Source organism: Rousettus aegyptiacus, unplaced genomic scaffold (assembly GCF_014176215.1).
Source record: "Rousettus aegyptiacus isolate mRouAeg1 unplaced genomic scaffold, mRouAeg1.p scaffold_m13_p_3, whole genome shotgun sequence".
NCBI classification, from domain to species: Eukaryota; Metazoa; Chordata; class Mammalia; order Chiroptera; family Pteropodidae; genus Rousettus; species Rousettus aegyptiacus.
The window spans coordinates 56,700,072-56,723,574 of NW_023416306.1; the positions used below are offsets into that span (position 1 = coordinate 56,700,072).

General features: G+C 41.3%; 1 protein-coding gene and 1 long non-coding RNA gene across 7 annotated transcripts in view; one reads left to right on the plus strand and one right to left on the minus strand.

Annotated features, from left to right (window-relative positions):
* The window catches only part of NFIB (nuclear factor I B), a 218,066-nt gene extending 206,033 nt beyond the window's left edge, over positions 1–12,033 (minus strand). For 5 of the 6 annotated variants that reach the window (XM_016157320.2, XM_016157316.2, XM_036238817.1 and 2 more), the window contains exons 1-2: positions 11,485–11,916; positions 4,863–5,394 (exon numbers count right to left, since the gene is read on the minus strand). In XM_016157320.2, coding sequence (XP_016012806.1) covers positions 4,863–5,394; positions 11,485–11,514 — 562 coding nt within the window. In that variant the 5' untranslated portion in view covers positions 11,515–11,916. Of the gene's footprint in view, positions 1–4,862; positions 5,395–11,484 lie in introns of all 6 variants that reach the window. The other variant, XM_016157319.2, reaches the window with a different exon arrangement.
* Positions 12,034–14,473: 2,440 nt separating this feature from the next.
* The window catches only part of LOC107517028, a 39,182-nt gene continuing 30,152 nt past the window's right edge, over positions 14,474–23,503 (plus strand). Inside the window, exon 1 of the long non-coding RNA XR_001598417.2 lies at positions 14,474–15,395. This is a non-coding gene — a long non-coding RNA (uncharacterized LOC107517028). The remainder of the gene's footprint in view (positions 15,396–23,503) is intronic.

The following is a 23,503-nucleotide window of genomic DNA, read 5'->3' on the forward strand; positions in this document are numbered from 1 at the left end:
TGTTAAAATATGTCAACTTGCAAACAATTATCTACTTAAGCTTTTCATAAAAAAAATAATCGTTACCCAAAAGGATTCTGAAAGTTAGTAACTGAAGGAGAAAAATAATTCTTAGTATTTGCTTCCTCGCTAATGGTATGTGACAACCAGGAAGGATTCTATTTCAAAAACAATAATAATGATTACAACTTCCCTGTAAACAAGTCACATTTTTCACAACTTCAACGTGTACTTTAAGTATCATAACGTTTCTAACAATAAAGCAGCAAAACTTTCCGGCTAGCAATGGATCACCATTTTAAGGGTGCCACAGGGCTAAAGGAAACTTCTTTTTCATGAGAACCATGAGGTTCCTGGACTCTCGTTAGCACTCCAAAACATGTTTAATTAGAGTGTAAAGTACAGTCCAAAAATCAGTTAGGCTGACTTGGTTTAAACTCTAATCTGTTAAATTCATGAAAACGGTTACTATCTCTTGAGGTCTTTAAACTTCTTAGTGTGTTGTGACCTCTTTCTTCAGAATCCTTCCCTGCCTCAGAGAAAGCCCAGTCCCCACTATTCCACCCCACCGTGCCTTTTTTTTCCCCTCAGACAGGACACAGCCTGGCAACTCAAGGCCTTCCTTCCATACGCCAGACTTCCTTCTGTGCAGCCCTTTGGGTAGAACTGCTAATCCTTCTTATTAATTAACGAGATAATGGTGGTTAACCAGAAAGCAATATTAATGCTAACTATCTGGAAAACTTCAACCAAAATTATTTCAGTCTTTTGCTGGTTTGCCTGGTGTGCAGAATTGTGCACTAAGAATTTGACAACATTTTGATGCGCAATTGAGACATTCAGGAATGACTGATTTATATCAGACCTTAACACATAGGTTTCCTCATTAAGGTTTTCACTTTTTTTTTTTTTTTTTTTTTTTTTTTTTTACCATTTACACTCTTGTGCATTACTAACTAGAAAGAAAAGTAAGGTCCTCTCAACATGTTACTATAAAATTGAGAAGTGTGGAAACTAAAAGAACCAAAAATTACCTAAGAAATAAGCAGTGATGTGACTGAAAGCATTAGTCAGTCATAATGAATGTATTACATGTTACTGCATTTGGCTAGTCCTCCACACCTTTTTCATATTACACCCTGCATCTTGTACAGTAAGTACACTTATGTCCCAGTAAGGTGTGCTGTGCAAGGCTTGCCTGCTTTTTGTTTTGTTTTGTTTTGCTTTGCTTTGCTTTCATGGATGTAATAACAAAGACAATATGGGGAATAGGTACCACCTGCCCAAGAATCATTGGACATCTTTAATATCTTTGGGAAAATGGAGGCTACTTTAGAGCTATTTTTTTCCTTTAATCTGTCACAGTCTTCAAAAATATTAAAAAAAAAAACGAAAAGAAAAAAAAAGGAAGGGTTTTATATTAGCTAAGGTTTGCTGCAGCAAACAAGCAAGCAGCTTTCATTCAGGGATTGTCAAAAACTTTCCAGTGTGCCCACTGCAATGCGGATGCCAACCAACGAATCAAAGGCATTCAGCAACTAGACAAAGAGGGTCTGATGCCAACCTCGGTGCCACTGGCAACCATTATTGGCATCAAGCACAGTGTCTGCCTTTTTTTTCCCCCTCGCCTGGCACTTCACAAACAAAATGGCGGTTCTTGTAGCAACGAAACAGCCGAAGCGCAGCCTCTGAATCAATAACATCAAATGATTTTACGGATTTAAACGCAGTTACTCCCAAATGATGTGTACATTTTAGGTAAAGTGTGGGGGGGGAGGGGGTTTATATAATTTTATAAATGACTATATTGAACATGACCCTTTACTAATATAGAGAAATAGAAAAATGGACTATATTGCGACTAGGCTATATGCATAGAAGAAGCTGAATAACAAAGAGACCTAGCTTTAAAGAAAATACTGCCCTGCAGCCATGTGATGCAAAAGTCTAATGAACTATATATCAAAAATGATTTCAAAATGCATAATTTTTTTCCCAAAACCATATCAGATGCAGATGTAGCACTAGAGTTTGTTGTGTCAAAGCTCTAGTAACTCTTTCCACATTTCAAAAAGATGAGGCTGCTGGGCATGAAGCAAAAACAAAAGTGTGGATTAAACCAAGAGAATTAGGAAAAAAGAAAAGCATAGGAAGTTGGTCAACATTGGAACTTTATTATATGTTGGTCTTTATTTCATCATCCAGAAGAGATGCAGTTTGTGATCTTGTATAAATAACCAAGAGGACTATTGACATTTCTAGATCTGGAAATTGTCAATATATTGTAACATCACTCCACACTGCAATGCGGATGCCAACTAACAAATCACAGGCATCCTGAGCTAAACAAAGAGGGTCTGATGCCAATCCTGGTGCCAGTGGCAACCATCTTTGGCATTCTCTCTGTTCTTTCTCATGTTTTCCTCCTAGTCATTTAGAAGTGGAGCGAGAAAGAAAAAAGGAGGGAAAGATAATTTTGTTGCTCATTCTGTTGCAAACATAACATTTTTCTTTTTTGATTTTTCTTTCATGTTTTTCTTTATACTTCTTTACCTGATTTATGAAACAGACTTAAGTAGGTTTTCGTGTACTTACAGGAGTAATAAAAAGTCATTATGGGAGATATGTAGCCCTCTGACTACAGACTTATCTTTTAAGATGCCTTCTTTAATCAATTGTACTGTAAAACAACATAATTAACCTATATTTGACCAAAAATATTTATAAATTTTAAAAAAGGGAAAACACAAAAGCATCCTGATGTGAATTTTTCAAAGAAAAAGCCAACAGATGTTAAGAAGAGATGATGCACTGGCAGGTAGCAGAGAATACAAATTAGATGCACAGGATAAAATTAAAATAATGAAATGTTTTTATGATAGAGACTCAAAACAACAACAAAATCAGTGTTTTATCTAAAAACATGGTCTCCAAGAGTTGCTTAAAACTTTATGATTATCATGACTTATGGTGCAATGCAGAAGGCATTTTTTCATTTTTCTTTCTTCAATCTATCTCCACAAATCCAAAGGATATGTTCTTTATTGTCAGTTTATCAACCAAGAGAGTTGGCTGCCTGCCCTGGGAGTAAATGTACATGTATGCACACCTCAAAAACTAGTCTTCGAGCAAGTTAAAATGTGAGCAGCAGTGAAATGCTTACAAATCCTCCCTACGCTACACGAAAAAGTTACATGACCCACTTTTTAAAACTTTACTTCTAGCCTTGACTTTCATGACAGTTATAACACATTTAAAGTCAATCCAACACTTATAAACAGCCCACCTTAAAATGTTACCTCCTAGACAGCTGTCAATCAAATTAAGTGTCATATGTTAACGAGCTTTAATTTTAGGACACAGCAGGGCAAAAGTATATTTTCCCCCAAACCATCATTACTTTGACTTAAATTCTTAAATGCATTGAAATAATAAATGTAATGTTTCTTTAAAAAAAAAAAGCAAAATTTTCAAATGTATGATGTCCAACACCATTATTTAAAATCACACTAAAAAATGTTAAATGGCATTTAAACATATCTCTAAAACTGTATCAAGGAAATATAAAGACAAAAAACACATAGTAAATTACCTAGATTTCTAAGTCAAGGAGTAATTTTAGTATAGTATCTTTTGGATGACAATAAAGTTCATACCAATATATTAAATCCCACATTTATATAAACGAACATCAGATAACCGTCTGCCACCTGGGTATCTATAGACCATTTTCCCCACCGCCAGGCCAAGTTAGGAAATAACCCACCATCTGTGGCAGATCAAACTTCAGTCCACTTTTGGTATGCCGTTTTTTAAAATGATGTTTTACTATGGACTGTTGCTAATACAAGGATATCTATATCCTGACACACTGATTTGAAGAAAAGACATTCTCACCTACTTAAGAAAAATATATTAAGAAAAATAACATAGAAACATTTTATCAATTTGAAAAACACTCAGCAAAAAATATCACCTATTTTTGAATTATTTAGGCAACACTTATATTATACCACTCTCTTTATCAAGTATTTTTAAAATAGGTATGGTATGTGGTTTCTGCGTTCTTTTTGAGATTTATTTTAAACCAGTGTAACTAGTCTACTGTTTTTGTTCTATAAGGAGAGCTGTGACTTTTCTCCTCAGTAAGTTTTATAAATTTACATTCAAGTTAAATACCAATATTAAGTGTTTCCAAGTCACTCTGAAAAAATATTATAAATTATTTAGACAAGTATTGTGATCTATTTAATCTACAGCGACTATTACACAATCAAAAGTGGGTATTGATAGAAATATTTAAATTAAATAAATCTAGACCTACATAGATATACACTCTCTGATATTGGCCATCTTAAGCATTATAATAGGAAATGCTAATTCTATTTTCAGTGCAGTAGTACTAGATTCATGAACAAAGTTCATCTCCCTGTTAGATATGAGGCTTATTAAAGAGCGGTTTGACTATCTATAAATAAAGTTACATTTTCAAATTGAGAAAAGATGACTAGATACAAGGAATGTAGCCTAGGACAAAACAATGAAGCGTAACAAACCATATTTTTCAGACTATTCTGTGTCTTTGAAAAAGTAGATCATTTCAAAGACCTTTGAAAACGTATCTTTTTGTGGTCTTTCTTTAAATATCCACACCTATTCAGGTATGAACGCTCCACGTCTATTCCCATGGCTTGCACATGGCAATGGACACCTGAGTGGAAGAGGGCATGCCATTCTACCCAGAGTGGGTGAAGAAGGAGATCTAGGGGCCTCGAGGACCACCTAGCCTAAGCCAGATACTTCGTGTATGGGGAATGTGGGCAGTGTGTAAGGTGCTAGAATAAAGAACAATCTGCTCCTACCTTGCTCCTGCACGTAGTATGCCAAAAACAAATCAAGCTCCTTAACTGATACTGTGATATGATGTGGCTGGACACAAAGTGCTGGGTTTGTGCAATGTGGGGATTTCATGAGCCGCTCTCCATCGGTACTTTCCAAGGGGATGCCTTTGAACAGGATCACCATGACTAGATCCAGACGCCAGACTTTGTCTGCCTGTCGCAGGCAGTCGATTCTCCTAATCTTACCCTTCTGGTCAGGATTGGATAAGACACAGCACGGGTGCTTCTTGCCAGTCACGGTGAGCACAAAGTCCTCTCGGTACTCCTGGCGGATATCTTTCCGCAGTTTGGCCAGAAGCCTGGATGCCCACTTCTGTTTGATTTCAGGCTTTTCGCTGAGAAGCTCATCTTTGACTGCTCTTTCTTCATCCTTTGACATTCGCTTCTCGTGCTTTTTAAAGTACTTGCGTTTCCGAGCCTGCAGGTTGAACCAAGTATAGGCAATTGCACGGACATGTGGAAGCAGTGCCTCGATGAATGGGTGAAATTCATCCTGTGGGAGATGAGAGGGAAAAAGAAGACATACATGGTCAGGTTAGTTTTAAAGTCTCAAAATGATGATGATGATGATGATGATGATGATGATGATGATGATGATACCATAATCCATTCCCAAGTCAGTACAAAAAGTTATGCATAAAAATAACATTCTTTTCTTATTTAAAATGATCAAAATAGAACAATCAAAAAGTATGCCAATTAACAATTAAAGTATGCCAAGCTGCCCCCTTTCCACCAAAACTCACAGGTTGATTCTCCCTCCTAAAAAGAAAATAAGGTTTATATTTGTATTTCCACTCTAGTCCCATCCCCCTCATTCCCACCATGCAGCCTACATTCTTTAAAATGTAAGCAACCAAGGTGCTTGGCACCTAATTTAATATTTAAATATTTGATTGACCAACTAACACTACACAGTACCATTTTACAAAGAACACAGTGAGGTTTTTTTTTTTTTTTTTTTTTTTTTGTAATCGGAGCAGAGCTGTTCAGAAGGCAGAAGCGATGCCACAGTTCATTTCTCTTCTCTGTGGCACAGAAACACAAAGCATATAGATGCTCAGTGTAATGCCACACAGTTCCCGCTTTTGGAGCATGCTCTCAGCAAGAGGCTGCTGGTGGCACAAAGAGCATGCGCCATTAAACTTGATCCATTTTCTTATCAAACGTCCAACATTCCAACACTGAAACAGCACCATTCCAAGAGTGGTAACTAGAGAAACCGGTATACAGTGAGGGAAAGTGGGCAAAGGACGCAGCTTGTCGTATCAGTGTCCTGAACAGGTTTCGGACTTTGAGCAGTGCATTCGCTAACTCCCTCAACCACCAACACTAGCCCCCAACACGCACGCACGCACACACACACACATACACACACCCCACACGCACACTCACTCATACTCACACTCTCCTGCTCTCTCAAAGACACACAGATACACTCTTCCATTTTTAAATAAAACTTTCTAAAGTTGAAAACAAAAATTACATGAATGTTCTTCCGGCAGCTTTTCCTATAGAATCTGAAGACCCACAGACTCAGTTAATTTGTTAACCGATCACATGAGTATGGCAATTATTCTAAACCCCTTAAAAATCAATCTGAGGCGAACAATGAAAAATGGCAACTTGGCACCAACTTTACATTCTTTGTGTCTCTGCATGCAGTGGCAGGGTGACACCAGGAGTGCACTGCTGGTCACTTAACTGCTTTTGTGGGATCGATAAAAATCATTTGAACTCTCAGACAGGACCGTGGATACAACATATGCATGTGTTTCTGAATTTGCATGTGTGCAGATGGTATAGTACCCTGTCTTTTGAATTAAGTGGTTTACCTTAGTCTCCTGCATTTTTCCTACCTGTTTCATCTAAGCCTTTTTCAAGGATAGGAGTAATGAGGAGTGGCAGATAATATTTACCTACAGATATTTCAAGTTACTTTCCAAAGCAGTCAATGTTTCATTACTTCCTGCTGTAGGTAAAACCTGTCTCATAAGCTCAGGCCTATTACTGTTCAGAGAAAGACCTTAACATCTTGTGAAGGCATACTGTATGCATGCAACATGCCAAGATCTGAAGCAAATAAGAACTTCTACGGCGACCACTTTTCTGGTTACTTTACTATACTGTCACCGCAAAATAACTTTCTCTAACTGATCACATCTCAAGTTAGAATTTACATACTAGTGCTAGTAAACCTGAACTACATGGAATAAATTCTATTAGGTAAAGATTATGAGAGTACAACTAATGAATGACCCTCTAACAAAGAAGGTGCCCAAAAACCCCATATAGTTAGTAATCCATTTTTATGATAAAACTCGAAGTTTCAATGCTAAAGACTGCAGCATGTTAGCAGTTTGCAGTTCAGAAAAGGAAGAGGTACATGTCCCGTCCAATCAATAACGCGGTTATCAAGTTCTTAACACATCGCCGTAATACGTTCCTACAGCAGAATAAGTATAAATCAAAATTTTGTAACAATACAGAATGCAGATGATTACATCACAGCATGAGCCATAACCAAATGCCATAGAGGAAATCATTAAACCGATCAGTAGTTTCCAGCAGAGATTTGAACAATTCGGTTACTATGCGAGCACATTAAACTAGGCCATGGAAAGAGTTAAACCACAATCTGTTCTTTGTGTGGGAAGGCAGCCCTGCTCACAGCAACCACAGCCTATGATAAGACCTCCCTATCTCCATACACTTTCTGATGCCATGCTTTCGGCTTTCACTGTAACTACAAAAACTTTGTTTATCCCCCTTAGAAATATATGCAAAAGGAATCCCTGCTCAAGGAAATGTGGACTTAAACATGCTTTGGGAACTTACTTCCTATAATCTGACTTTTACTATGATTTATTGATATGATTTTAAAAACATACATATATACACTCAAAACTAAAAACTTGAGAATGTAGAGAATACATAGAGGGCAGGCAGCCTTGTCTCTCTCATTTTACCTTTGCCATCCTTTAAAAGTGCAATACTATTTTAACAGACATTAAGCAATGCGGTAACTCTTAAGCACCTACATCCTTAAGTACTATGTTCAGTGACATTGCATTTTCTTATAAAGACAGCAAACATACTTTTGAGTAAATTTGAGTTTCAAATCATTTCATATTTATCAAACCTCAAAATTTTAATTAAACTATCTTAAACAATCAAAATGCAATTTGAGGGTTGATTTTGGGATTTCTCGGCAAACACACACAAAACGAGGTTTTTTAAAGTTGCCTTGAGTTTGTTGCTGGTGTTGCTAAGTAATATTTTTAAATGTACATTTTTAATCGATAAATAGAAGTCGCAAACTTTCTCAGCCCATGAAGTCCCCTTATAAATATCTTTCAGGGCTTTACTATTATGTAGATTACATTCGAGTGAAACAGTTACTGACAAGGAGACATATCCTTAAAAAATTAATAAGCAGAGTTTGCTGTAAGTCACATACATTTCTGTATTAACATGCCTAAAATGTCATCTCCTAAGTGTAACTGTTTTCTAATGCTAAGTTGCAATATACTTTTAATAAATTTGAGTGACATAAATATGGAACACAGTAGCTATCTTCAACCAAAAAAAAGTAATTAAGGTATTTAAACGTCCAATTAATAGATTATCACAATAACACTTTAAATAATTATGAAAAAATTTTTTTTAAGCAAAGTATGTAAGTGATCTAGATCTAAAGGCTCTATACTAAGGTAACATGCCACCTTGCTCTTCCAGAATTTTGATTAAAATACACTGAGATTCAGTAATTCTTTCTCTTTTAAAACTTCCTTTAGTGGAACTAAATTGATAAATAACCACATTACAAATTTCAAATGTAAAAGCAAACAGTCCTAACTTCACTAAAATATTTATTTTTCTTCCCAGAAACAATGGTTTCCATGAAAGGGATGGAAAATTCGACCAATATCGAGGAGAAAGAACAAACATTAGATGTTCTTGGAGCGCTGCTATATAACAATAAACCATTAAAAAATGTACCTAAAGAACTTGAAAAACAATGAAAGAAAATAAATTCAATGCAAACATGCCAAGTGAAAGTTATATTATTAAGGGTTTACATTACTTTTAGAAAAAAACAAATATTAAATCATAAATGATAGTTCTTAATTTCCTTTTTATATCTGATTTATACTTATGTATAAATACTGATTTATATCAATGTACTGATACCTTTGCATAACATTTTGCTAAATATCAACTTTAACTGTTGTACTCCTTTTGAATTAAAAATCTTTCTTAAACCTAAATACCTTATTGCAACAATTGAGATACTCTGTAAAGTTTTCAACCAATTAAGAATGTTTCTTTATTTCTATTTACATATCCTAAAAAATGTTTTGCTACAGCTATTAAGCTCTTGTAATACAAAACTAAACTATTGGTCTAATATAAAAGCGACACGGTCTATGTGCCCATACTTTTTCAACACCTTATATTACTTATTAAGTCACATAGATATAATTAGTTAAGTGAGAATTCTAAAGCTAAAATTCCTTCTCTAATTTAGGCCTTAAATCTCAAACGCAGTTTTAATAGGTCAACCTAGCTTTATATTATTAAAATAGTAGAGAATATTAGTCATCATGAATTAGTTTTGGTAAGTATCTATCCTTGAATACAATGTGACAGCTGAATGGTGATGCTGTATATATTCCTAATACTCCATGCCACAATGCTGCAATATTATTTTTAACTTATACAAATTAAGATAAACTTAGTGAGTTTTCAATACATATTTAGAGGAAGCCAAAAATGCAGTGTAATCACTACCAATGTTTCTGAAAAGCCAATGCTGAAAATATATAAATTAATAGAGAAAAGCAATCCTGTACAAGAGAGAATAAGTGATTCATTACTTTGTAAGTGAAAAGCATACCTCAAATTTGTTTTATTTGAACTATGCTTTAATAATATAAAAGCAATAGCAAGTGGACGTAGTTTACCAGGAAGAGGAAAAAAATCCTGATGATGGGTAATACAAAGGGTAACTTTTACAACTAAAGACAATTCGTTATACCTGAAACAATTCCATCATCATATTTATTGGACATTATACACAGCTTTTAAAGTACAAATAGTTCAGCAACTCATTTTTCCAGTTTTGTTAAATTAAAGTGCACGTTTACTTGCTGAAAATAGCCATATCTAAGTTAATCATACTCAGATGCCAAACAAAATATAAACAATAAAAAACGTGTCAGCCAAAAAGCTACAGGACTGTATCCAATCACTGAATAAGCCTTATCATTGTTTTCATCTTCATTCACAATTTATGAATGCCTCAGTCCTTTTGAATCACAATGGCTTCTAATTGTCATACAATTGAAATCTTAATCATTTGTCCATTATAAAAATGCATCACGGCAATATTGGACTTTTTTTTAAAATGTAACACACCTAAAAGCGGCTGTCACTTCTTTAACTGTTTAGCTTTTATGCCAATGTCAAAGAAATTGGTTATCAATTACCAATCGTGCTATACAACCTCCTAAAAGCTGAAGTTAACTGCCCCACACCTTTAGAGGTTTAAAATACTACTTCAAAATAACAACTCTGAGCTAAGATATTTAGTTCGTCAGTTGGTTAGTTAGTTAGCTGGGCAGCAATGAAAACTGCTCCCAGGTAAGTCAGTTCGGACTCGCCACTTTTCCATTTGACTGTCTAGTTTTAAATTGTACAAATTTTGTTCTTAAAAATGTACAAAGCCAGTGTTTTATTTCAGAATATTGTTTCTTAAGTCTTAGGACAATTTTCAAAGTGTAATTTTTAAAAATGTCCTTACTTTTCCAGCATTACCGTCTGTCTTAGCAGCTACGCCTAAATATTGTCAAATGAACAGGTCTCCACAACATGTTCTAAAAGTCCTAAACTTTCCCCATAACCAACTGGTGTCAACGTAAAAACCGTCTTTGTGGTGTGGTGACTAGAAACCTCAAAGTGCGGATTACTTAGGAACAGTTTCAGATCCCCAAATTAAGCAAAGGAATGGGTCTCCGGACCACAACCTCCGACTGGCTTCGTTGCCTGCCCACTGCCTGCAGTGGAGTCCAGAAGCGCTCACAGGGACTCTTGCTACAGTCCCTTCGCCCAAGTTCACTGGTTGTTTATTAAGGGCTTAGTCCCCACTAAAACTCCTCTACAGCCGGAGTTCGCCTAAGCGCGCGCGCGAACGAAGAAGAGGGGTGGTGGACACCACGGGCAGGGGCGCCGTGTCGCAGCAAGCACTCGGGGGCCCGTGCGGGGGCTAGCGCTCCCGGGCCGGGGCCCTGCCCACCCTCGGCTGCTTCGCCTGGCCCAACCGCTCTGGCAGCACGCGGGCTCGGGTTCCCTATGCCCAAGGCGCGGGGCTGGGCACGCGCGGTGGCTGTGGGCTAAGGGCCGCGCGGCGGCTCCCACGCCGCCCCGCAAATCCCGACGCAACTCGGGGCCACTTCTTCGAGAGACCGGGATGTGCGGAGGTCAACTAAAGCTTTTAATTGTCCGCAGACCAGAGCAACAAAACAAAACAAAGGCATTTTGGGCTAGAGAGAAAGCTTGAAAGAGCGACCGAGACATGTACCTGAGTGAGACAGATGGGAGAATACATCATGACTTCGCCTTAAAACGCACTTCCCCGGAGATGCCCAAGAAAATCTTCGAGAAGCGAAAATTTCATCTATTCATTTTACAGTCGTCTGAGCCCCGCGATGCGATCAATCAGGACGGGGCTCTGCGCTGGATCACCGCAACTTCACAACAAACCAGGTCCTCCTTAAATAGCCAAAGATTCAAGTTCACTCTGCGTGCTAGATTTCCCGGGGTGAAATCCAATCTACACTTTTAACCCTCTTGCAGTCCGAGCGCGCTGGTCGTGCTCGCCGAGGCCGCCGCCGCCGCCGCCGCCGCCGCCGGTGTTGGCCGCTTTTCGCCTAGGTTTGGGGATGTTTTCTGTTTTGCAGTTGTTGTTGGGGGCTATGGGGTGCGAAAAGGTTCGGTGTGGGTTGGATTGGGGTGATGATTGGTGGCAAAATGCTTTTTAAAAAAAGGCGGGGAGAGGGGCGCAGGAGAGAGAGCAGGAGGGAGAGCGAAGAGAATGTCACCGGGCTGGGAAAGTTCAAGGTTACAGCCCCAAGCACTGCGGCAGGATCCCGAAGAAACGATCGCAGGCGAAACTTTGCTGCGAGACGACCATGTGTGTGCGCAAGGGGCAGCGTGAGCGAGTGCGCGCGGGTGGCGGGGTGCGCGCGGGAGAGGGCTGGGGTGGGGGCGGGGTGGAGTGGGGAGAAGGGAGAGGCCGGGGTGAGGGAGGGGGCGCGAGCGCAGGTCTCCTGGGCGGAAGAGGCTCGCAGCGCGCGGTCCCCGGCTGCAGCCGCCGCCTCCCGCGCAGGCTTCTCCACGCCCGGCCACCCGGCCGCCCGCCTCGCCCCGCGTCTGACCCGGCCGAGTGAGGAGGCTGCTGCTGGTTGCCGCTGCCCAGAGCCCAGGGAGATCGGAACGAGCTCCTGAAAAATCCCAAACGATAAATCCCGCTCTCCTGCTCGGCTCCAAACTCCTCTCTTTCCTGCTCTGGGCTCTTTTTTCCCCTCCCTCTCTTGCTTTCTTTCCTTGCAAAACTTGGAAGTTGAAAAATTCACCGGTTCCACCCTCTGGACCCCGCTCGAGCTCTCTCCAAATCAGACTTAAGGATTGTTTTATTATTTAATTACACAATCATCGCTTTACTCCTCCTCCTGCAAACGCGCATTCCTTTTGCACCAGCCTCTCCACACCCCCCGCCCCCTACCTTCCTCCTCCTCCTCTTGCTCCTCTCTCTCTCTCGCTCGCTCTCTCTCTCTCTCTCTCTCTCTCTCTCTCTCTCTCTCTCTCTCCCCCCCCCCCACCTCTTCTCCGCCCCCCCCCCGCCCGGTCTCATTTGTTAAAGGTCTCATACCAGTGTAACAGAACCACGAGGTTTTTTCCTTTCAAAATAGATCTTTTCGCCCTTCGAGCAAGTCCTGCACCCTCCCCATACCACTAAACACACATACACACCCCCAAAAACCCGCCCTGGAAGAGGTATTTAGGTGCTCGCTGCGGACTCTTTAAGCCGCGGAACATCCGAGTGGGAGAAACACTGTGCCGGTCTGGGCCCGAGAAAGAAACGAATGGAAAATTCCCTCACACCCAGGCCGCCCCGGGGCCCAGGCTGGGGCGCCGACTCTCGCACCCGGGGCGGGCGCGGTCCGCCAAGCCCGCGGATTGAAGAGAAGAGAGGGAGGCTGAGCAGGCGGGGGCCTGAGCGAACTTGGGCTCAAGTAGTTGGGGCGCGCCGGCGCGGGCAGGGGGGCGGGGTCCACCGGGGTCTCCCCAGTGCGGGCCGCTGCCCTGGGGCAGCTTCGCAGAAGCAGCGCGCAGCGCTTCTCCGCGGTTTGCCGCCCTCCCTGGGGGTGCCCCATGCACGTGGCCCTGCTCATAGCTGGAGGACCCGGCCGAGCTGCCGCTGCTGCCGCCGCCGCCGCCGCCGCCGCCTCCCGCTCCCGCTCCCTCCTCCTCCCGCGGCTGGCTCAGCTCTCCTCCTCCGGCAGCCCCGCTGGCTCGCTCCCAATCCCCACCCCCACCCTGGGGTCCCGGGCCCCCGCGGAAAACGGCCCCCTCCCTGCCCGAGTGTAGGCTGGGCGGGGCCGCGGCGCGCCCCGGGCTGCGGGGCGGGCGCGCGCGCGAGCGAGCGAGCGGTGTGCGTGTGCCGCTACAGCCCTGCAGAGGCGGCCGCGCCCGCTTCCCTCCCGCGCCGAGGGCCCCGCCCCCACTCAGGCCCCGCGCTGCAGGCCTCGAGTGAATGAACTTGATTTCGGGTCTTTTGCTGGGGAGGCTTGCCTTGCACCCTTCCTACCCGCGCACACGCTCTCTGGCGCGCACGCACACGCAAACACACACCGCCCCCAAAATTCCGTTTTTCGGTAAGGGGTGGGTGGGGGAGAGGTGGAAGCAAAGGCTGTCCAGACAATAGAGAGAGGAAAAGTAAGTGCCAGGGACTCCGCGTCTACCTAGCTGGGGGCTGCTGGGGCCGCGAAGGGGACTTGACTGCCCCAGACCCTGGGCGGGCCTCCCCGGCTTCCTACTGTGCTGTTGGGGGTGTTTCGAGGTTCTCTCCGAATTCCCGTTCCCTCTTATCCTCTCTCCCTCCCTCTCGATTTTTTTTTTCAACTTTCTCCTCTCTCTTAGTCTCTCCCTCTTCTGCCCACTGTCTCCCACCCCCCTTCACTCCCCTTAGCGGACCTGAAGGAACCAGTGACTTTTTCCTTCACCAAGTGGGAGTTATCCACATCAAGCATTTCACAACGACACATCAAGAAAAGTAGGCAGGTTCAAGTCAACCATGAAATGGTCACTTTTTAACCCCGTCCTGTCCTCATTAGGGAAATGCTCAAACACAGTCCGTTTTCAAAGACCGCTCTTAATGAGGCGAGCTTGCCAAGTCTACCAGCTGCAGCCCCCGTAAACCAAGAGCCCAAAGAAGAAAGACGCTGGGGCGGGGGGTGGGGGCTGGGGGCAGCGGGGCGGAGTGAGGCCGCGGAGGGGTGGATCTGGGAAGACAGGTAAAGTCGGGGAAATTTTGAGAACTCCCCCCGAGTTAACCCTTTACGGTACAGACGACTGGGAGCAGCCTCCCTGCTCCTCAGGAGGCAAATCCTCTCATAAGCGTTCTAACAACGCTAATTTCCTTTGTGTAGGCCACTTCTTTTTGAAAAGCCAGGATAAAGTTGACGGTCTTTATGGATGAAAGAAATGAAGTGACAGTCGGGGTTAATCCAAAGAAATACTCATTTATCTGAGAAATTTTTAGGCAATCCCACCTTAATTTTTTTTTTTTAATCCCAGAGCATCACTTTGTATTGTACACTACTCTGCATCCCTTTTCTCATCGTCACACCCGAGTCCGAGTGGAGGGGGATGGGGAAGCGCTACTGATAATACCAGCTTTAACTACTAGAGTTTCCTTTGAACAAATATTCAATTTAACCGGAGTTAATTTACCATAAAAGACATTCCTCTTGGCACAAATGCGCTCATGTCCTTGAACACACCTCTTTGAATGCCTGGACTCTTACAGAAGCCATTATTTCGGGGTCTCTTTAAAAATCCAACGCCCATCTCTCTCTTTCTCTCCCTCCCTCTCTTCTTCCCTCCCTCCTCACCACACCACCCCCAGCGAAATCCTGGCACCCAGAGAGCGCTCCTTCCAGCCGGAGATCCCAGAACCCAGACGCTGTCCCCTGGCAAAAGAGGCCCAGTGCTGAGCCCTGGGCAAGTGTCTGCAGACATCACTGCCCCTCCTCCCTTATTAGTTTCCCTTGCCAACAGAAACCATTTCCTTTTGCCACCAAAACTAGGTTGCATCCAAAAGTTTCTCACAAGCTTAAAAAAGGAAAACGAAAAATTGCCAATCATTACACAGAAGAGCCCACAAAAGCTGCAGCAGCACCAGGGGTGAAGAAACAGCGACAGACCCAGGTAAGATCCCAGAGAAGTGAAGAGGTCTGGGACCTCCCAGGCCTTTCACTTAGGGATTCAAATCTTTTTCAGGTGCTCCATGTTTGTAGGGCACTTATGTTTGGATAACGTTTGATGGGCATGGAGGCTGCTTGGTAGTTTGGGGGGTTTGATTTGTTTCCAAGAAAAAGAAAAATGAGGAAGGAGTAATGGAGGTGGGGAAAACCAATAGGAAGGAGGAATGAGCAACAGAGACATCCTGGAAGGGCTTTCGGAGTTGGGTGCTCAGTTTATATTGCTTTGAGTGTCCTCTCAGGCCATAGATCCATTAGCAGGCTGACATCCCTCAAAACATTGCTTCTTGTCCAGCCAATGCCAAGTTCACTGCAGGCCTTCCTAGGTTGAAGCTAAGAGAGCTTTTTTGTAAAGAAGGGCTGGTGGATTTGGATGTGTGTGAAATCTGACTTCTCTCAGCACAACACTTATCCACTATCTTTGGTTCAAGAAATACCAATCTTAAATCCCCAGTAAAAGAGTATAGATGAGGAAGTGAGAAAGTATACATACATTTTATTAACTTTCCCTTTTTTCCAGTATGTCTGTGCCATAGTATTAAAAGTGGCTTTAAAGTATCTTTGAAAGGCTTCTGGTACTATCAAAATGGGCCAAACATTTCTTAGACTTTGGTACTTACCTTTCCTAAACTCTCTTCTCTCTCCCCCACACTGAAAGGGTTAAAGCACTGGTATGACAGGCCAATTTCATTCACCCCAAAAGCTGGCTTAAATAGATAGAAAAAAAGAGTGAAAGTCTACTGCAGTAACAGGAAAATCTATTTGAACATTCCTAAAGATTTCTTCCCTAGATCATCTATTCCCTGACACCTTATACGGAAAAAAATGTTTCTTTTCTGACAGATAATTTATTGATTTCAAGAAGGAATGCAAGTGCTTCAGGTGACTGGATTTTTCAAAACTCAATTATATAATTTGAAAAATTAAGCAGCGTTACCCAATTGGAGCTTTTCACTGACCTCCAGAGAGGAGCTTGACATCTCAAGTATCTCCTAATATTGATTTTCTTTTAACCTTCTCCTTTCTAAAGAAGCTCAGTGACAGGTTGCAAATCCTAGGCAGTCTAGGGAAAGGTTTCTTGGAGTTTAACAAAGCTGTCATTTTCAACGCACCAGATGACTTTTTTTTTTCTTAGCTCTTGCATGTGATTTGAGGGGAGGCTCTGTAATTCCACACACCCTGGCTTCATCGCCAATATCAATATTTTAAAACTAAATACAAAAGAGACAGATGACCTCCTGACCCCAAGAAACAGGCCTGCAAAACTGCAAGTATTCACTACACCATACCCAAGGAACTTTCCTTCTTCCAAATGAACCACAGAAAAGCATACAAGTGTAGCCTGGAAAACACAAATAGGAATACCAAAAATCTTCTCAAAAACACACACACATATATATAAACAAACAACAAGTATTGAAATTGTCTGCACTTGATGGGAATTGCAAAATCATGCCCAACTCACCCAACCCTTAAACTACTACTGTCAAATTAGGGCAGCAATTTTTCGCTACTAAAAAATTCACAACCATTAGCCTTTCCATCCCCCATTGCCAGAGCTTTGCCTTTCACTGAAACAAATAAATAACCGTGGACTTTTTTTCCCCCTCCTCTGGGAGCTGTTTGGTGTTCCCTGGGGACAAAACTAAATGAGAAAAATGACGCTGTTAATAATGTTGCTGGTGAAATGCCTGTACTCAACTGTTTAAAAATAATAATAATGTCCCACTAAATGTGCCTACATTTCAGGAACAGTTACAAGCTACAACTGAATCTGAACATTGACTGGGCCAGATTCCTCCATTAGAGTTAGCCGGTTTCCACCTCTCCACAGAGATGAAGCCAGTTCATCCACAGAGATTCCCAATTCTGAAGACATTTGCTCCCCAGATTACAAAATCAGCAGTTGCCCTGTGACTTTTGCATAATTTATTTTAAACTTTGAAAATCACAGTAATAATTGTCTTGCTTCACTCAGAATACTTTAAAAGTTACATACACTCACACACACAGTCTTTGCTGATACTGAGAGTAGAAGTTATTGTCCTTTTTTCAGAGTAGCTGAACTTTAAAGGAACACTATACTATCATTTTATTTCTAAGTGTAAATTGTCTTTTGCACCCATCTATATATGCCTTTGTGACATAAAAACAGATAGGTTTTAAAGAGATGTTTAGAATGCTTTATCCAAGGTGGCCAAGTAATCATTACACTCTATATTAGGTGTTGAAAATTCATTGCAAATCAACTCAAAATTTCTGCAGTCTTTTCTCTATTTCTTCCCTTACAAGCTGCCATTCTATTTGATAAAATGATGCATAAGAACAGAATTGTGTGTTTTAACTTTCAAATTAAACTTTAGCAAACACTTGCATAATTACAAAAAGACAAATGGTTGGGCCTATACACAATATATGTTAAGTGAACTTTATCTCTGAAATGCATCTGAAATATTTTAATCTAGTAAGTTAATAAATTTCGAAGCAATAATATTATCAAATTGTATGATGTCATAAACTCCAAAAGCAAAGTTACAGATGTTCATGACATCACATTCACTCATAATTATGGTGCTGCTCAATCTGGCCATATTAAAATTAAATGGATGCCTATGTCTGCTAAAGAATAAAAGGAATTTATTTTGGACATTAAACAATGAAGCTGTCACCATTTATTGTATGAAACACTCAGCTAATCAATTTCCTATTAAAACAGCTTTCAACAATACTCAGCTTTAAAATTCACCGGGCCAGTAAAAACCTTTTTCCAGTGCACAAGAATGCAGTCCCAACCACGGACGATAATTACCCTTCTAATACTTTTATTACCCAAGCACTTTTTCCTGTGCTCCCCATCAGTTAGGCAGGAATCTGCAGTATATTGTATCAGTGAGTTGGAGTGCTTGACCTTTGCCCACATATGATTTAATAGGGACTTTTCAGCGCTGGAGCTTTCTCCATCTCTCATACCATTAAATGAAAACATCAAACCTCAAATGTAAAACTGGAAACCACAACGTTTTGTGTTTCACAACTCTTTGTAGTTTTTACTTAGGCTGCTTAAAGGTCAGTTTCTTCTCCTCACAATGCTCTCCCCTATACCGTAATGTACTCCAAAGTCACACTAATTCTGATTTTGATTAAGTCTTGAACTCCCCAGTCAAATACACACATGCACCCTGCTTATTTACACGTGCATTCTTTTCTAACCACATAAGCATGCGTGTATGACTTTCTGGATTTATTCCATTTTAGGGCTGATTTAAATGTCTGTTCAAGTATGGGTTCAAAAGTTAACTTTTTCCCGCCTGTTGGAAAGTTAAAATTACAAAGGATGGTGCTCCAAGATCCATTCAAAGAAAGTTAGAGTTAATCTTGTGTATTTTGGCGCCTTTTCCCTGCTCGCTACTGTACTAAGGGGGGAGGAGGAGGGAACCTGGAGATCTTGTCTGTCCTGTCTCAAGTTCAATGGCAGTTCTTCTAACCGTAAGAGAAGATGGCCATGTTCACAGCCCTAATAATAATTCCAATCACGCCACTTCGCATCTTGTGTCAAAGTCAAAGCTGGCTTCCCCGCCCCCTTCAACCTGAAAGCTGCCAAATCCTCACACACTCTGAATTCAAACACAACTTAATGGATGGGATATTGTGCTTTAAAATGTGCCCAAGATGTACTGGCAGAGAGAGGACAAGGGAAAAGGGAGACGGACACACGCACGCGTGTACACACGCGCGCGGACACACACACACACACACACACACACACACACACAGAATAATCCGAGAGCAAAAATCAGCAGGACTGGGGTGGAGGGAAGTTTTACCAGGAGCGGGAAGAAATCCATCATAATCTTTTTAAGGGGTGGAGGAGTGGAGGAGGGCTAACAATTTGATCCTGCTTTACAGTGAATATTGATTTTAAAAACTCCAACACATCAATCCAGAGCTACACAGTAGTACTTCGCTCACTTAAAAATGCACTTTTAAATAGCAACGCTGAGAATATTCACTTTAAAGTGAAGAAAAGAATGCTTGGAAAAGAGAATGGGCCACAAGACACAACTAAAGTATCATTTGTACAGTAAGTTTTTCAAAACTTGGGGGTGGAGCAAGTAAGAAAAATGCTACATTTCGCACTGTTTAGGCTCAATGTTATGATCCCCACACTCCCGCCATAAAAGTGTGACACATAAAGTTGCCAAAGCTAAAAAATTTTTTACATATTTGCATTAGGTTTGGAAATCCAGCACGATAGCTCAACCTGTAAAACAAATGACATTTAGGTGAAGCAGTCACTTTATAATGCACAAACAGGAAAATCTCTGTGTCCGGGGTGCAAGGGGGTGTAAGGAACGAACAAAACAGGCAAATAAAACCTATTTCAAAGCCACATACCATCGCACTGTATTGCATTAAATGAGATCTGGAATCTCTAACAGACCCCTGGACTTTACGTGTCTCAAGTACAGATTTGTGGATTTTCCCAAGGGTCGTTTTGGTATAGCTTTTTGTGTTTAACAACAAAAAAGCAATCCGGGAGTAGCCTTTATTTATTTTATTTTTTTAATTGTTTTTGTAATGCCACAATTCTTGACCCCGGAAGAAAAGGCGGCAAAAGTTAAATCTAAAGCAGGCAGTTACTTAGTCGGTCTGGATATCCAGCTTTCTTTCCTCTCACTTGCAAAAGACTGTTTCTCGTGGTCCACTTGAACGCCGTCCAGAGAGAGTGGGGTGTGCGTGTGTGTGTGTGCGTGCGTGCGTGTGCTTGGTGGGTTTTATTGTTGTTTTAGCAGGACTGCTCTTCGGGTGGAGGCTGCCTCTCCCCGCCGGCGCTCGGGGCGCTGGGCACGGGCATCCGCGGGGTCTCGCGCTCGCCCCTTCCCCGCCCTCGGCTGTCCCGGAACCACCGCCCACCCGGGGACCCCGTCCGCGCCCGGCCCGCGCTCGGGCAGCCACCGCCTCCTCGGCTTTTCCTCTTTCTCCCGCTCGCCGACCGCCCTGCCCCGCCCCGCCCCGGCCGGCCGGGCGCGCGGGAAGCGTGGCTCTTCGCTTCCGCCTGGCGGCGGGAAGAAAACCAAAAAGAGGCGCCGGGGGCGGGCGGGCGGGAGGGCGCGCGGCGATGCATATTCATCAGGGCGCCCGCGGCGGCGGAGGCGGGAGCTGGCCCGAGTGGGTGTGGCGGGCTGCGCGGCGCGGGCGGCCCTCGCGAGCGGCGGGCCGGGCCTTTGTGCCGGCCGGGTGGGGCCGGGGCGCGCGGGGCGCTGAGGCGGGAGGCGCCGCCCGTCTGCGGGGCCTCGGCGCGGCAGGGGCCTCCCGGCGGGCGTGGAGAAAGGGGAGCCGAACGGCCGCGTGGGGCGCTTCGCGAAAGAATAACAGGGATTACGGCTTCGGGGTGACTTCCCTACTTCCCGCCACGTTGCTCGGTAGCTTCGCAAGGCCACGTTTGTTTCCGTGTAAAAGGAGCTCTGAAGTTTGCCGCGCTGCGTAGTGTTAGCGTTAAAGCAAAACTACCAGAAAAGAGAGCACTTTTGATTTCTATTTATATACATTTATGTGAATGTCAGTAGGTTTAGGGTAGGTGGAAGAAATAACACCAAAGAAATATGCAACCCCTGGGTCCCCAGAAATAAACACTCTAGGTGGGACTGGGTCGTGAGTTAATGTTCCTAAGTAAAGCAGTTTTAATATTTTTAAAAGTTAAATATGTGTACTTTTTCTACTTCGTTTTTAAATAATCTTTTCATTTCAGGCATCTGTAGTCTGGTAAAATAACGCTTATCGGTTAAACTAAGTTGTTACATAATTCCGATTTTAAATTGAAATATTAAAAGTAAAAATATAGCACTAGCCCTGAATTAGTACTAACCCACATGTTTAGAAAAGATTTTATTACTGAGATCCTGACTAATTATGTAATTGCATAACAGACAACAATAGCTTCAAATGTCCTCTAAAAACCGTGTTCAATTATGTGATTACCAGTGGGACCGGAGTAACTCCCGATGAATTGTTCTTATCTCTCTATTAAATGTGAGCATGTCAGTATTTTAATCCCAATCGTGTTTATCCTCAAAGTCCAAGAGAACTTAAACAACATTGTTCGGGTTCTTGGTTCCTGCAGTGTACATTATAAAACGACATTTTTGTCCTCATAACAAAAAAAAGTTTCTTTTTCATATACACACAATTATGTAGATGTTTGGCTGCATGTGAATACTACATATATCTATTTTCAATGATTATAAGTGGAAAACTAAAAGTTGGATTGATCCAATTGGACTTTAGAAATTGCCAAGCTTAAAAAATGGCTTATTAAACCAAAGTTTTAACAGTTCCCAATATCCTTTCTGAAAAAACTAACAATATATTTAAATAGCTTTGGGAAGGGAGATGAAGGATGGGGATATACTTACACATTTGTGTGTGTAGGTATCTCCACACTCAGCTATAACCTCCGGAGGAAAATCAAATTTTAACGTCTATCTTGTTCCAAGTTAGGTAATTTTAACCACTCAGCTAGTGTAGCTATAATTCAGTCTACTCAGGCAAGTGGGTAACAAACAGGTCTGCTTCCATTATAGGATTTCCTAATAGTAGTTTCATGCTTAAGTAAATCACATTTAGTACTAAGGGAACAAATATAATATATGAATATTCAATGCAGCTAAATTTTTAAAAATTATTTAGGGTGGGGGAGAGACTTTAAATGGGTAGTGTTATCAAATTCTAAAACTTTTGTACATGTGCCTCAGAAAGTCTCATTTGTAATTATTTGAAGTCCACATCAGAATTACCAATCCTTCATAACATCTATGTCCTGCAAAGAAATGACGTTACAGAAAATATCTGGTTTTATTGTTTTGTTGTTGTTGTTTGAGGAAATATCCTGAACACAAAATGGGAAAAGGAATAGGAAAGGGAAAAGGAAAGGATTTCCTATGCTGCTAGTAATGACTTGGATGAATCTAGATTTAGTGTCGCCTGTCAGAGAATTTCTTCCTAAGCATATTATTTGATAATAGAATGTATTATTGTATGTCATGTTCTGCCTTTCATAGATTTTTTTTTATTTGCACATCACTGGTTTATTTTGACATGTGAAACTTGCAAGAATATTTTTCCTATATGATCACTCTTGTCTGTCAAATATGTACATATATCATAATTAAATCATATACAAGGTTTATAAAATAAAGAGGCTAATTTTCAATCATGTCTTATAGAAGTTGGTCTCACTAATTAGTGGTCACACCAACGGGTTGTTGCTCCTAAATGTTTTAACTGGTTAATGATCATGGTCTTCTAATCTGCGACATCAGTTGATTTTCAGTTTTCATATTTTGTCATGTAAATAAGTATGTAGAAATTAGGGTGTGCTTTAAAATAGATGCTTTTTTAAAATTAAAATTATTTTGGTTAAAAGCCTTTCATAGGATATAATTAAGGCCCAGTATCTCTTTATAGTAATCTCCTTAGAAACTATAACTAATTTTTCATTTTTTAAAAATAAGGACTGTCCAACATTACTTAGGCATTTTGGCCCTCTGACACATCTAACTGAAGTGATTCCAGTAGGAAAGCTCATTTTTTTCTGCCTTTAGTTGCAGGCACAATTCATTCTTTAGAACTTACTAGAAGATTCACTAGTATAGTGACACTTTAGATTTTCTGGTTCTTCCTAAAGCCAGTTAACTGGTAATGCAGAGTCTGTATGTTTTCTTCAAATTAAGAATTTTTTTAAAAATGTACTAGCAACATCTGTGTGTGTTTATCTTTGAGAATAATCACTATATAATTATTTCTAAAAGGCATGCATTATTACAATGCTTTATGTCATAATTGAAGTACTTCCTCTACCCTATCTAAATCAGTAATTTTCAGTCATTACCCCAAAGGTGTTTATTTTATCTTCTCTATTTCTCAAAAATATAGAAAGTGTGTTTTTATTTATATCATTTTTTATATTAAAGGGTACACACTAATTTATTAGATTATTATATTTAGTCCATTATTATGCCAGCATTTGTGCAAGTTTAATGTAATATAATAAAGGTA